This window comes from Neofelis nebulosa, chromosome 15 (genome assembly GCF_028018385.1).
Source record: "Neofelis nebulosa isolate mNeoNeb1 chromosome 15, mNeoNeb1.pri, whole genome shotgun sequence".
NCBI classification, from domain to species: domain Eukaryota; kingdom Metazoa; phylum Chordata; class Mammalia; order Carnivora; family Felidae; genus Neofelis; species Neofelis nebulosa.
In genome coordinates this window covers 71,009,487-71,025,029 of record NC_080796.1, presented here as the reverse complement: position 1 = coordinate 71,025,029, position 15,543 = coordinate 71,009,487, and the positions used below count along the sequence as shown (strand labels likewise).

Here is a 15,543-nt window from a genome sequence, read left to right as displayed (position 1 = left end):
TCTGTCACAGAACTCTGGCTGGGAAAGGCTATTCTAAGAATCGCAGCTGAGCAGCTGCAAGAGCGTGAGCTGGATCCAACCCCATCAGGCACCCATATCCCGAGACAGAGAGGGTGACCGGAATGTGCGCGCAGTGAAAACCACGAAAAGCCACAGCCGGGTTACTGAGAGAGTAAGCGAGGTCCCTGGTGCCAGCGGTCAGGAGAGGGCACGGGCTCACAGCGCCTGTGCTTCAACTCCTGTCGGCAAGGCTGGTCACATCCGGGCGTACTTCAAAAAGCCTCGTCAGTCTGACGAAAAGCCGCAATGGCAAAAGCCCTCGTGGAACAGGCCACAACCGCCCCATCTCCAACACAGCCTGCCTGAGCCCATTCCCTTCTAATTCTGACCCTCTGGAAATGGCAGTAATTCTAGGAATTCTAACAGGAGAGCCACCACAACACAGGACTCAGACTATCATCTCCGGGTCAAAGCCAGTATGTAACATACGCGGAGTTTCTGTCAAAAGCTCTTCCCGCGGTTGGGAAGGGAAGGGGTGGTGGAGACAGGGATCATTTATGGCACCGAAATTAAGTTTCTAGCTCTTCAGATCTCTGCCCAACATACTAGAAAGTAAAACAAAAACAAAAACAAAAGACAAAAGCCCCAAGACTCTGCTCCGCAACTGACCCCCCTCTCCCCCGGCTGCTTCCCTTGCTGCGTGAATCTTAACCAACTGCTCTTACGACGTTCCAAATGCTGCTCCCGCAAATCCAAACCTCTGACTTGCTACTCGTTGGTGGCTTGTAAAAGCAAGTGGCTTCCTGCCCCGGCCCACCCTGTCACAAGGGGGCCGAGAACAGTTACCACCCCAGCCATACAATTCAGAAGGGTGGCTCCTTTACCACCACAAAGAACCAGGCAAGGACCTCTGAGGGGCCTTCCTTTTATAGAATCAAACAGGTGTCTTGCAATCTCCCCACTGACCCTTCACAGAACCCGATCTCTAAGAATTCCTAAGGCAACAAATGAATAAAAAGAGACAATTCAGCAAGTGGTAAGTAAATTTTACTGGGCAGAGGACCCCAGCATCTAGAGCTCCGTTTCCATGTTCCATCCGTCCACAAAGCACTTCTGTCCATCCGCATGCCTGCCTCACAGGTTACAGTCCTTCCCCAGCATTTCAACTCCCTGCTTAGCAACTTCTCAGCTTTCCTCCACACAGCACTGAACATTTGAATCTGAACCCCCAAATCAAGACACATCAACTGTGGAAGGAGGAACTATCCCCATCAGCCAACATGTACACATCTGTTTTAATTTCTGATTATTTTAATTTCTAGAAGTCTGCCCATTAAAAGGTGTTCTAGACATAAGAAATCCCACCCTCCCCCGTGCTCCTTACACGAGAAGAAATATAATAGAGGGATTGTCCTATTTCTCAACGTTTTTGTTTTGTTTTTTTTTTATTTATTTTTGGGACAGAGAGAGACAGAGCATGAACGGGGGAGGGGCAGAGAGAGAGGGAGACACAGAATCGGAAACAGGCTCCAGGCTCCGAGCCATCGGCCCAGAGCCTGACGCGGGGCTCGAACTCACGGACCGCGAGATCGTGACCTGGCTGAAGTCGGACGCTTAACCGACTGCGCCACCCAGGCGCCCCAGGATTGTCCTATTTCTAAATAAGGCCATAGGATCCAAGAGTCCTGTGTCCCCGCACTAATCTATTCCCCAAATTTGTCTTTGTCAAACACATATTTATTTCTTGTTTTGTTTTACTGGAAAGCATGATTCTTAATCAAATACTCCCAACTGTACATAGATTTTAACTAAAAACAGTTCTAATTAAAAAGTAAAATTTTCTTCGAGTTCAATACGTTTTCTGGAGCAGCCACTTTTCTTAAGGAATACCTCTAACACAAAGAACCATCAAAAGCAGATTTAACACCCTCAGAAGCAAAGACACTACATGATACTGCAAAGACATTACATGAGAAAGAATATTCTACATTTTCCTGTTCTGAGCCAACCACCCTCATTATTTCAAGCAATTGCAGTTTTGCGGCAGACATGGCTAGGCTGTCCCCTGAACTTGGGCAGCTCACCGGAAATATCCCAAACACGCACAGTCTGGTCCAGGCTGGCCGACACAACCAGGTCTTCTGAGGGGTGAAACTGAGCACACATTACATAATGGTTGTGCCCTGTTAACACACTGCAAGAAGAAAAAGAAAGACAATACCAAATTAGAGGCAGGACTCAACAGATTCCTACACGTTAAATACCATTCTCTATACTTCACAGACCCAAGTACTCTCTCTGGAGGCAACGGCAAGCCATCCCAACGACTGTGAACTAGTAGCAACAAGCAAGGTCAGCTGTTTGAACAACCGTCCCCTTCCTTCCTCCAATGCTTCAGTATTCAAACGTTACTAATTTCTGGAGAAGTGAGACAGCACAGCCCCCCTCGCATATTGAAAACATTCATATGTCAAAATAAGCGGAGTCTTAGTAATTCATACTAGAAACTATCGGTTAGATTGGGGGGGGGGAGGGGCATAACCCTCTTAAAGGGCATCCTTTTACATGGTCCTTACATCTTTGTGGAAAGCCCACAACCCAAACACAAAGCAGGATGGAGTTCTAGACCTTGACTCACGTTTCAAGGGAACAGAACTGAAAACCAGCTAAAAGATTTGTTCTAAAAGCCTAATGATATGACCTCCCTTCCCTGGAAGAAATGACCGAAGAGCCAGAGGCATACATTACTAACAAGATTGCCTCATTTTGTATGTAAAAGCATCTTACAAATCCAGTCAGTAATTAATCAGCAGGAAGAGCCCACTAGGGAAGGGAGACGATGGTTCTAAAGAGAAGTTCATGATGTAAACACAGGCAGAACAAAGCCTGTCTCTGAGCCCCATCTCCTGCTTTACCAGACACAGGTTCTAGACTGCCAGTTCCACACTCGGATGGTCTGATCATCTGAGGCACTCAGAATCCAAGGATATTCCTGAAAGATAATCCAAGACAAAGGGTTTCAACATTAAACAAACATGTTCTTTCAGGTTCTGTGATCACTTCTCTCTTTGGAGGAAACATTCCATGGCCTGGCGTCTTAGCTGTACCAGCAAAGGGACCACAGCCTCGGATTTGTCCGTCTCGCTGCCTCCTCCCCACCATTCTATCAGCTTTTCCCACGTTGGCACCTGCACTTGGGAGATTTCAGAATGGAAGCCAGACAAAGGCATAAAGGATCCTGAGAGGCAAATAACATATACTGTACTCACTTTCATGTGTATGTGTGTGTATATGTGCATTTCTACTTATACGTGGCTAGTCCTAATTTAAGATCCTATGAAATGATCTTCTCCCTTTAACCCCAGGGTTAGACCACTGATTTATGGTCTGACTTCTCCTTATCAGACCATCCAGTCTCAAAAAATTCCCATCTTAGGAACCAAAACAGAAAATAACATCTAAAAACAATGCAGCTTATTTAGAATCTGTAATTGAGAAAAGGAAGCATTTCTTATTCACGGTTCTATCTTCAGCGCTTAGCACAGAACCTAGCAAGTACAAGGCACACATATATTTACTGGGCCAAGAAAATAAAGTTTCCCTAACTTTCCAGCTAGATGGCAACTTGTCCCAGGCAAGTCTTCAGCAGGTCCCTTGCACTGATGACAGTCCCTAGTTCACAGATCATCCTATTGAGCGGTTACCATTCTCAAGCATTTTTTTTTTTTTAATGAATCACATATATTTTTATTAATTACTTAACATCACCGAACCCTAGTTTCTTCCGTTCATAAAATGGGTTATTATTGACATTTTTGAGTGGAATGATTCTCTGAAGGCTGCCATCCTGCACATGGAAGGATGTTTAGCAGCACAGCTGGATTCTATGCACTAGATGCCAGCAGCCTTCCTTGCCAAGCCCTAACAACAAAAATGCGTCTGGACACTGCCACATCCAGACTCTGCCACATCCTCTGGGGGACAAAATCTCCTGTGGTTGAGAACCATGGAAAAGGTAACAGAAGACCGTTCTGGCAGCTCAGCAAGCATTCAATTCATGTTGGCCACCTCCTCCAACCATTCTAAACCTAAAAGCATGACCCCACAGGGTCTTACACTGCACATGATTTCTTCAAAGTCCCAGCAGTGCTGGAGGAAAATTTAGGATGAAAGAATCTGGAGAATGACCTTAATAAAATGCATTTCCTCTATTTTGTTTTGTGCATTAAGAGTCATGCATCAAACCGAGAGCGCACTTGGCTTCATTTCTCTAAAGTATGTCCCCCAGAATTAAGTGCCAGCAGGATGGCCTCATCGACAACACCCAGCCACAAGCTCACAGCAAGGTGTGCACTGTTGCTGAGAATTTTTTCCCATCATTTTAAGTGTACTCTTTAATTCCTACCCCCTATTTCACACATCACTCAGCTCCCCTCTGGTAACCATCAGTTTGTTCTCTATAGTTAAGAGTCTGTTTCTTACTTTTTTTCCTTTGCTCATTTGTTTTGTTTCTTAAATTCCACATGAGTAAGATCATACAGTATTTGTCTTTCTCAGACTTATATTGCTTAGTATTAAACTGTCTAGCTCTATCCAGGTCATTGCAAATGGTAAAATTTCATTCTTTTTATGGCTAAATAACATTCCCGTGTGTGTGCGCGCGCACACGCATGCACGCACGCACACGCACACACGCTTCTTTATCCATTCATCTATCAATGGACACTTAGGTTACTTCCATAATTTGGCTACTGTAAATACTGTTGCAACAAACACAGGAGTGCATATATTCCCATTTATTAGCTTTTGTATTTTGGGGGTGAATATCCACTAGTGTGATTACTGGATCCTAGGGTAGTTCTATTTTTAACTTTTTGAGGAACCTCCATATGGTTTTCCACAGTGGCTGCACCAGTATTCACTCCCACCAACAGTGTACAAGGGTTCTCTTTTCTCCACACCCTCGCCAACACTTGTTTCTTTTGTTGATTTTAGCCATTCTGACAGCTATGAGGTGATACCTCACTGCAGTTTTGATTTGCATTTTCCTGATGATGAGTGATGTTGAGCATCTTTTCAGGCATCTGTTGGCCATCTGGATGTCTTCTTTGAAGAAATGTCTGTTCATGTTTTCTGCCCATTTTTTAATTGGATTACTTGGCTTTTCTGGTGTTGAATTTTATAAACTCTTTGTATCTGGAACACTAACTCTTTTGTCAGATGTCATTTGCAATCTCCCATGCCATAGGTTGCCTTTTAATTTTGTTGATTATTTCCTTCGCTGTACAGAAGGTTTTTATCTTGATGGTAGTCCCAACAGCTTACCTTTGCTCTTACTTCCCTCACCTCAGGAGACACACCTTGAAAAATGTTGCTACGGCCAATGCCAAAGAAATTGCCTGTGCCGTCTTCAAGGATTTTCATGGTTTCAGGTCTCACGTTTAGGTCTTTCATCCATTTTGAATTTACTTTGGTGTATGGCGAAAGAAAGTGGTCCAGTTTTCATTCTTCTGCATGTTGCTGTACAATTTTCCCAACACCATCTGTTGAGGAGATTGCCTTTTTCCCGCTGTGTATCCATTCCTCCTTTGTCAAAGATTAACTGACCATTTAATTGTGGGTTTATTCCTGGGCTCTCTCCTCCATTGATCTCTGTGTCTGTTTTTATGCCAGTACCATGATGTTTTAATTACTACAGCTTTGTAATAGAGCCTGACGTCTGAAATTGTGATAACTCCAGTTTTGCTTTTCTTTTTCAAGATCGCTTTGGCCATTCGGGTCTTTGGTGGTTCCAGACAAATTTTAGGATTGTCTGTTCTAGTTCTGTGAAAAACGCTGGTGGTATTTTGATAGGCATTGCATTCAATCCGTAGACTGCTTTGGGCAGTATGGACCTGTTAACAATATTTGTTCTTCCAATCCATGAGCATGGAATTTCTTTCCATTTCTTTGTGTCTTCTTCAGTTTCTTTCATCAGTGTTTTACAGTTTTTAGAGGACAGGTCTTTTACCTCTTTGGTTAATCATTCTCAAATGTTTTAGTTCTAATTTTTATTATTCTACCCTAAAACTTACTTTTTGAATTTTATAAGAAGATATAATGCATACTTAGCCAGGAAATTCTCATTTATTTCATTATATTCTTTCTAACTTAATTCAAGAGACTCAGTTTACTAGAGTCAAGAAATGGTACAAATTAAATCTAATAGCATAAGATTATAGAAAGATCCAGCCAGGTTGGGACTGGATTAAGAGGCTGGGAGTCTCTAATTTATATGTAACTCGGTATCTGTCTTCTAGGATACCTGATAGATCAAAGAAAGTATGGGGGTGCCTGGGTGACTCAGTTGGTTAAGTGTCCAACTTCGGCTCAGGTCATGATCTCACGGTTCATGAGTTTGAGCCCTGCGTCGGGCTCCGTGCTGCTGATAGCTCTGAGTCTGGAGCCTGCTTCAGATTCTCCCTCTCTCTCTCTGCCTCTTCCCCCACTCAAACTCTGTCTCTCCCTCTCTCTCAAAAATAAAAGTTAAAAAAAAAAATTAAAAAAAAAAAGAAGGTATAAAGCCTGGGTAAAGGAAAAGCCTCTACTGTACCCTAAAATCCTAAGACAGAAGCACCTAATTGTTAATGCTTCAAAACATTTCTTAGCTCATCCAAAGGGCATCTAACCTTGACCTCCCTCCAGACACACCTACTTAATAACACCTCACATGGGATCAGTCTGCAAACTTTTATTCACTAGAGCTCAGTAAACCTAAAATCCAGTTTCTACTTTTCCCTACAGAGAATCAATGACTTCCTTATAGAGCCCACTGAACCCAATTAAATTCAATATAACCCTGAGTGCTTCCTTTTGAAGACAGAAACAAAGCGGAAAGGTCAATGCCACATAGTTTCTAGAAGAGTCACTCCCAAAACTCCACTAATTCTGCTGTCATGGGTTCTTGAGAAGCAAGTAAAGATCCCCACAGGGCAACTGAAGAATGCTCTACAACTAGAGCTCCCATGGCCACTTACGTGATGAAAAAACGTGGTGCGGATGTAGTCTAAATGCCCAAGCAATGTGAAGAGACAGCGCCGAAGCTTGTAATTCCACACCTGCAAAGAGAAATCCATCTAAGGGACTCAGGTTTCTCAACAAGTAAGTTTGCCTTGTATTTTTGCATTTCTATATAGGTAGGAACCTTGATAGGAAGTCTCATTTAAGACTTAAGGTTGGAGGGAAAAAAATCAAAGATGAAAACATAGGTCAGCTAAACACATGGCGACGGGAAAAGGCAAGGCTAGGGGAAATTATGGAAAGGTTTTTCCTTTCTCTGGGGAGAAACCAACTCTACTTACAACAAGATGAGATGTTTGTCCAGGGCTTGACTTGACACTCTTCTTTCTACTGCATAAGTGTGTTCTTAGTTTGAATACTGACCCCCTAGTGTGTTACCCACTATCTTAGCTGAGGATTAAAAAAGCAGGACAGGGGCGCCTGGGTGGCGCAGTCGGTTAAGCGTCCGACTTCAGCCAGGTCACGATCTCGCGGTCCGTGAGTTCGAGCCCCGCGTCGGGCTCTGGGCTGATGGCTCGGAGCCTGGAGCCTGTTTCCGATTCTGTGTCTCCCTCTCTCTCTGCCCCTCCCCCATTCATGCTCTGTCTCTCTCTGTCCCAAAAAATAAATAAAAAACGTTGAAAAAAAAAAAAAAAATTTAAAAAAAAAAAAAAAAAAAAAAAAAAAAAAAAAAAAAAAAGCAGGACAGATACGATGACTCTAAAGGAAACATTAATGTAACATACAGCATCACCTCCTCCTAGACTGCTACCTCGCTGGCAAATGATACACATACCTTCATGGTCTGTACTTGTCTATCACACAGACTTTAACTCATCACTATGGAAAATACTACCTTGCTCAGTTAGGGTGAACTAAGCAGAAAAACACGATATTCAGATACAAAGTTGAGCCAACTACCAAAGTACCAGGCATCAAGGAACGTAACTGAGAAAGACAGAAATGTGAGCATAGACTCCCATCCAGAAAACCTTCCAAAAAGTTCAAAAATAAGAGGTGAGTTGCCTTTTAAAAAAAACAAACATTTTTAACAGCTAATATTTTTTTTATAATCTATCCCCAAGCCACCTAGTTACTATTCTTTACTAAAAATTTTTAAAATTCTCTTTTGTAAGTTACAAAAGGTAATACCATTTCCTGAAACAAATTCGGATAACCTGAAAGTATGATGGTCCAAACATGAATGCAAGCTCCCTAAAGGTGGGGTCCTTGTCCATCATGCTCGGCACTAACCCCCTAGCACCTAACACAGAGGTTAACGCTAGCAGGTGCTCAACAGGTATGTGCAGAAGTGAGAAAAGGTAAACGCCACCGAAGGTGAAAGTATTGGAACGCTTTTCCAGTGAATTATCTATAAACAAAATACACATACACAGTGCAGTTTGAGTGTCGCACAAAAATTAGATCATAACATAAATGCCAGTTGGTAAGTAACTTTTCCGCCTTTTACAGAGTTCAGTGTTTATATTAAACGTCCACACTTCCAGGGGCGCCTGGGGGGCTCAGTCAGTTGGGCATCCAACTTCAGCTCAGGTCATGATCTCACGGTTCATAAACTCAAGCCCCACATCGGGCTGTCTGCCATCAGCAGAGCCCCCTTCAGATCCTGTCTCCCGCTCTCTCTCCACCTCCCACACTTGCATGCACGCGCATATGTGTTCTCTCTCTCCCTAAAAATACACGTTTTTCAAAATCTTACTAAAATTAATTAATTAATAAAACAAACTCGCACACTTACAGGGGTACCTGGGTGACTCAGTCAGCTAAGCGACTGACTCTTGATCTAGGCTCAGGTCACGATCTCGCGGTTTCATGAATTTGAGCCCCACCTTGGGTTCTCCACGGACAGCGCGGAGCCTGCTTGGGATTCTCTGTCTCTCCCTCTCTGCCCCTCCACTGGCACACTCGTGCACTCTCTCTTTCAAAATAGATAAAACTTTTTAAAAAAATAAAAACACCAACTCCCACACTTCCAACTTTGCACTGTCCTGACTCCTTCACAGACTGCTACCGAACTCCAAAACTGTGAATCCATAAAGGCCTGTAGGGTTTTGAGAAGCTGGCCACTTACGGCTTCCTGTGAGAACACTGCACACCCACCAGCTAACCAGTGTCCTCATTTAACAGCTTTATTGAAATATAATTCAAAGCCCATGTAACTTAGCCACCAGAAGTACAGAATTCAACGGTTTCTAGTACGTTCAGAGCTGTGCGACCATCACCAGTTTTAGAGCGTTCCCTCACCCCCACCCCCCAAACACTGTACCCATAGCTCTCACTCCCCACTCGCTTCCAACCCCTCCAACCTCAGACAGCCACTAATCTACTTTCTGTCTCTACTGATTTGCCTATCAGGACATTTCATTTACATGGAAAATAATCCTTTTCTAAAACATGTGAATGATTTGGGGAAAAAATCTCTTATCTTACATGTCACTCAGTCTTTTCTTTCTCAAGCAAATTACAAACACCTGAGTTAACCATTCTTGAGCGTCAATGGCCATCAGGAGAAACGACAAATGCTTTACTACAATTATTACAACGAAGTGATATTCCTAGAAGCTTCTGAGGTCTATCAGGTGGTTGAGCTTCCACTGGCTGCCCTCAGGATGCGGTGCTAAAAACCTAAAAAAAAACAGTGCCTCTTTTCTCTGCAGGCAGTCATCACTTGTCATGCCTAAGTTCTGCCGTATAATCTTAAGCTAGCCTCCGAAAAAGACTTTATTCAGTTCCTGGGTTGACTGGATGTACGCGCTTAATGAAGACAACATGTGGAAGTAAAGAGAGAAAAATTTTGATTATTTTTTTTAAAGGTTCAAAGCCTCTCACTCCAGTTTTGTGTTTATCAGTCAAGCTTCTTCAAAGAATTGCGTCTATTCTGTTTCCTTCCTTCATATTAGGGCGCTAGGATCACGGATGTCCTCCTAATGAAGCAATCCAAAGGTTACTTGGTCCCTACCTCTTTCTGCCCACTTTCTCCTCCTACCCAAAATTCCCTCCTTCCTGGGCACCCAACAGGCTTCTGCTTCTTCCCTCGGGTTCATCTCCAACCTCTAAAATCATTCTTCCCTCTATGAACTCTGCTTCCTCTATCGTAAATGACACCCTGTCTTCTCGTTCCACATAATCCCGGGGTGACACCCTCTCCTGCTCTGTTTTGGCTCCCTTCCTCGTGATGACAATTCCCAAATATGTCCCCGGTGCAGACGCATCTCCACAGACCGTCCCTGAGGTGCTTCAAACTCATCAGTGTCAAGACGGTGTTCGTCAGCCATCTGCTACGGACTGAATGTTTGCGTCCTCCCCCAAGTTCATACACTGAAATCCTAAGGCCCAAGGCAAAGGCATTACGAGGCGGGGCCTCTGAGGGGCGCTTAGGTCACAAGGGTGGAGGCCTCCCAAACGGTAAGGCAATGTCCTCGTAAGAGACTCCACAGAGATCCCCGTCTCCTTCCACCACGCGAAGACACAGAGAGAGGTCAGCTGTCTGCAACCTAGAAGGAGGTCCTCACCAGAAGCCGACTGGGCTGTCACCCTAATCCTGGACTTCCAGCCTCTGAGGCTGAGAAGTTTCTGTTAATAAGCCGCCCAGGCTGTGGCGTTTTGCCACCGCAGCCTCGACACACTAAGACACCGCCCTCCCCCAGCACTGCAGAGAACCGCACCGCCTCCTGTTTTCCCTCTCCTAGTGGATGGCGCCCCGCACACCCAGTGACCCGAGCTAGAGGCCAGAGATAAATACAGTCATCTCATTAGTCTCCCCTAACCGCCCCCCCGGCAGACTCACAGACTCCCTTCCCTAAGCTCTCACATCCAACTCTTTGTCTCCATCTGCGTGTACCGTCCGAGGCCAGGCTCTGCTCACTTGCCGCTCGAGCTTTTACGACAGTCTCCTAACCGGCACTTCTGCCTCCAGGCTTGCCCGCTTCATCCAGACCTTTCTCTAGACTACTGCTCAGGTAAAGTTTAAAAAAAAAAAAAAAAGAAAAGAAATGTGGATCCGATGTCACTCTTCTATTTTAACCCCTTAAATGGCTCCTTCCTATCTGTGTGAGGACACCCAAACTTCTGAGCACTGCAAACAGGTACTGCATGATCTGGCCCCTCTCATCTTCGGGCCCTTCTCTCACCTTCTCTCCAGAGCTTATTCACAAACAACTAATTACAGCTTCTCAAACGTATCCACCTGTGCCATGCCTTTTTGTCTTTGTACCTGGACTGTCCTCTATTTCACTTCGGTTCTCTCCCTATTGTATCACTCACCAAACTGCATGTGCTATTATTTCGAGTATACATGTATCTCCTCCGTTAGAATAAAAGCTCCTTGAGAACAGAGATCGTTTCTTGTTTTTTTAATTCCCCCAAAATAAAAGTGTCTGGTACACAGTAAGTATTCAATAAACGTTTCCTGGTAACATCAAAAGCCTGAGCTCTGTATGAATGAGAGGTCCTGTTTTTAGTCCCTTCTACGCGTGCCACACCCGACAGCCTGTCCTTTACTCCCAGTCATGACAGACCCTCTGTACCTTAATCTTATAGTCGTCTCCTCCGGAGACAAACAGCGGCTGCTGCTTATGGAAGTCGATGCCTCGTACTGGACCTGGCGAAGGAAGCAGGCGACGCGTGTTAGAGAGCTGTATTTGCTCATCTCTAAAGTGATCCTTATTCAGGAATTTTTGGTTCCGGCCCTTCCGTATTCTTTAATCCTAAAGAAAGTTTACACTTCTCCAGAAGACAATAAATACTTAGATCTCTTTAATTCCCTCCTAGAAAGTGTCATCTCACCATCATGTTCATCAAACTTGTCAATAAGGGTACACATCCGATAGTCCCATAACTGGATGACCCCATTGTGTAAACTGGTCAGGATCCAAGGTCTTTTGGGGTGAAAACTGAGCCCTAGAGGGGAAGAAAAGAAAAAAAACAAGGAATGATCCAATTAGCTAAGTATGCCCCACAATGCCACCCCCTGTCAATTCAGGTAAGAAAAACGAACACCTAGGTTAATCCTAGGTTCAGACGCTCCTTCGTCGAATGCCAGACGTTATGAATTGTATGCTATTAGGGGCTAGATTTTGTTATATTCCTTTAAATATTGTTGGGCTTTGTTTTAGGATGCTGTGAGGTTGCCTGTTTTATTATTTTTTTAGTTTTTTTTTTTTAACATTTACTTATTTTTGAAACAGAGAGAGAGCACGAACGGGGGAGGGTCAGAGAGAGAGAGGGAGACACAGAATCTGAAACAGGTTCCAGGCTCTGAGCTGTCAGCACAGAGCTCGACGCGGGGCTCGAACTCACGGACTGCGAGATCATGATCCTGAGCTGAAGTCAGGCGCCCAACCGACTGAGCCACCCAGGCGCCCCATGAGGTTGCCTGTTTTAAAGTTCGCTTTTAGTTTTGCTAGTATGGGTCGACAACAGCCTTTAGTCTAGATCTAATTTGGCACCCCTATGAAGGCGATACCACCTGAGGTCTCTAGATGATGCCCTGCAGTATTAAGAGGCCTTTCCATTCCAGCCGATAGGAACACAAAACTATTCCCAGCTCTAAGTGAGCTCCAGGGGTTCTATCCCAGGCTTGGGGTCATTTCCACACATGCATATGCAGATTAGAAATCAGACAAAGGCTTGACAGGATCCCCTGCAGAACTCCAGTGTTCTGGGCAGCTCCCTCTCTGGTGTTCTGTCCAGCAAATTCTAGCAGTTTGGGCTGCCCTGAACTCTAAACTATGTTTCCACAGTGAGACCACAGGGCTCTTCCCCCTTCCCTATCCTGCAGCCTGGAAACTCTCCAGGTAGTAAGCTAAAAAAGACTCACAGGACTCACCTTGTTTATTTCCCTTCTCTCAAGAATCACTCTCCTGCACTGCCTGTTATCCAGTGTCTGAAAACTTTTGATTCACACATTTTGTTCTGTTGTGCAGCTGTTTTAAGGTGAGAAAGTAAATCTCTCTGTTACTCCTTGGAGTAACAGACTGGAAATGGAAGTCCACAGAAGTAACAACTGCTAACAGTTTGGAGTGTATCCTTTCAGACTTCTAACGCAGACGGCATCATTTTATCAAAATGGAAATATGTTATGCAAACTTCTCACTTAGCTATGCATCGTGGATCTTATTAAATACACACAAACCTAACCTTTCTTTTTAACAACAGCAAAACACAGATGTACCACATTTAAAAATTATTCTAGTGATGAGCATTTAAGTTTTTCCCCCTAACTTTCACCTACTAGAAAATAGGCCCTAAAGAAAATACTTCTACGCGTAATCTAGCTTATTTGCATTATTACTGCTTAAGACTAAAGACCTGGAAGTAGGATTGCCAGAAATAGATATGTGCATTTAACATTTTTATAGATACTACCTTATTTCAAAAAGACCATCAATATACAGTCTCCTTGGATTTCTGAAGGTAACAATTTTGCACACACTGGCTGTTATTGGTTATTTGTTGTTTTGTTTGTTTTACTAATCCAAATTCAAACGGTTATTTACCTTTTTAACATTTCTTTCACTGTTAGTGGAGAATATTTCCATTTTTTTACCGAACACTCACGTTTTTTCTTCTGAATTCTGTTTTTTCCTATTACATTGTTCATTTTTTTCCATGACGTACAGTAATACTCGTTAAGAGATATTAACTCTCAAATATTCTGACATCTTTTTTCCTCACTTTTCTTTTGCCCATTGAGAAATCAAGAGCAGAAGAGAAAATTCAAGGATTAGGGAGACCACTTCAGCCATCCATAAATTCTTGCTGGCATGCTTCACTATCAAGACTCCCACGAGACTTAGAAACTGCTCAGAATCAGGGCACCTGGGTGGCTTAGGCGGTTAAGCTTCTGACTCTTGGCTTCAGCTCAGGTCACGATCTCACAGCTCATGGGATCAAGCCCTGCATCAGGCTCCACACTAACAGCCTGCTGGGGATTCTCTCTCTCTCCCTCTCTCTCTGTCCCTCCCCAAGCTGTGCACGTGCTCGTTTGCTCTCTCTCTCTCAAAAAAAAAGGGGGGGGTGCACCTGGGTGGCTCAGTTGGTTGAGCGTCCGTCAACGGCTCAGGTCATGATCTCACGGTTCGTGGGTTCCAGCCCTGTGTCGGGCTTCGAGCTGGCAGCGCAGAGCCTGCTTGCGATTCTCTGTCTCCCTTTCTCTCTGTCCCTCCCCCGCTTGCATGTGTGCGCTCTCTCTCTCTCAAAAATAAACATTAAAAAAATTAAGAAAAAAAAACTGCTCAGAATCTATTCTTACATAACAATGGCCTCCAGTTTTCGAGCTACGGAGTATACAGCAGGCACTGTAATAAATGTAGTCATATGCTATCTCATTCTAATTCTCTCTGTAGGAGAATGTTAATTATTCACATTGTACGGATGAGGAACCATATTAAGAAACCTTAATAAGTTGCCCGAGGTCATACAGCTCGTTGGGGAAATGTTTCAGGATTCCAAAGTAAGGCCAGGTGATTCCAAACACCAAGTTCCAAGCCAACTTGCTCTGCTCTTCTTACTAAATATTCAAATCATATACACATATAGGTACGTATGCATACATATGCACGTGCATTTATACACATATGAAATCTCAAGAGACCTTACTTCTCTGCCTTTCCCATTCTAACACTCCAAAAGACTACTACGGCTGTTTCAGTCTTTCGCCCTCCACCCCCATCCACTGATAGTCATGCTTTGGAGTTGCCCCATTTAGGAAATAAGAATGAAGATACCCCGTTAAAATTTGAACTTCAGATCAACAGCGAACGACACTGGAGATTATTTCGTTCTCTGAAATCCAAATGTGACCTGGCGTCCTGTATTTCATCGGACAACCTTATCAAGCTCAGACTTTACTGGGGTTACAGGTCTCAATGTCCTGTCTCCAGGTAGGAAACAACGCCCAATGGAGGCGCTGGATGTCGATACGGTGCCGCCAAAGCCTAAGAGAGAGGCAGCCAGTGCTCATTTCCGAAAACGTTAGACGTGGATGCGAACGGCACAGGTCGAGACTCGATCCCCAGGTCCACTCCCTACAACACGGTCCTCAAAAGGCCGACAGGGACCCAAAGAATCAAAGTCGGGAGCACCGGCCCCCGCAGAAGACGGGAGGGAAGCAAGGGAACGGTGCGGGAGCCGCCGCAGGTCAATCACATCCCGAGGGCATTCCAGAGAAGAGAGGGCTGCAGAACGGGCGCCAGGCCGCCCTCCCTCCTGCCCGTGCGGTGGGCCCGACTCGGCCTCGGTCACTCCCCGAGACAGCACCGCCCCCGACACCCGGTCCTCGAGCTCCCCCTCGTCTTCTCCATTTACCTTTGACCCGCGCGCTCTTGGTCTCGAATTTGGTCAGCATCCTTGAGACCTGCGGCTCCGAGCTGCCGACCCGAGCCCCGCCACTCCCTGCTGCCCTTCGCCTCCCTCCACGTCAGCGCCGCTCCGCCGCGGCTCCCGGAAGCTCCGCGGGCACGAACTTCCGGTCCCGGGAGCTCC

General features: G+C 44.7%; 1 protein-coding gene across 1 annotated transcript in view; it reads right to left on the bottom strand.

Moving 5' to 3' along the window:
• COPA (COPI coat complex subunit alpha) overlaps positions 1-15,520 on the bottom strand; it is a 45,906-nt gene extending 30,386 nt beyond the window's left edge. Inside the window, exons 1-6 of the mRNA XM_058700962.1 lie at positions 15,367-15,520; positions 11,845-11,958; positions 11,586-11,659; positions 7,017-7,097; positions 2,916-2,992; positions 2,085-2,194 (exon numbers count right to left, since the gene is read on the bottom strand). Coding sequence (XP_058556945.1) covers positions 2,085-2,194; positions 2,916-2,992; positions 7,017-7,097; positions 11,586-11,659; positions 11,845-11,958; positions 15,367-15,406 — 496 coding nt within the window. The 5' untranslated portion in view covers positions 15,407-15,520. The remainder of the gene's footprint in view (positions 1-2,084; positions 2,195-2,915; positions 2,993-7,016; positions 7,098-11,585; positions 11,660-11,844; positions 11,959-15,366) is intronic.
• Positions 15,521-15,543: the final 23 nt, after the last annotated feature.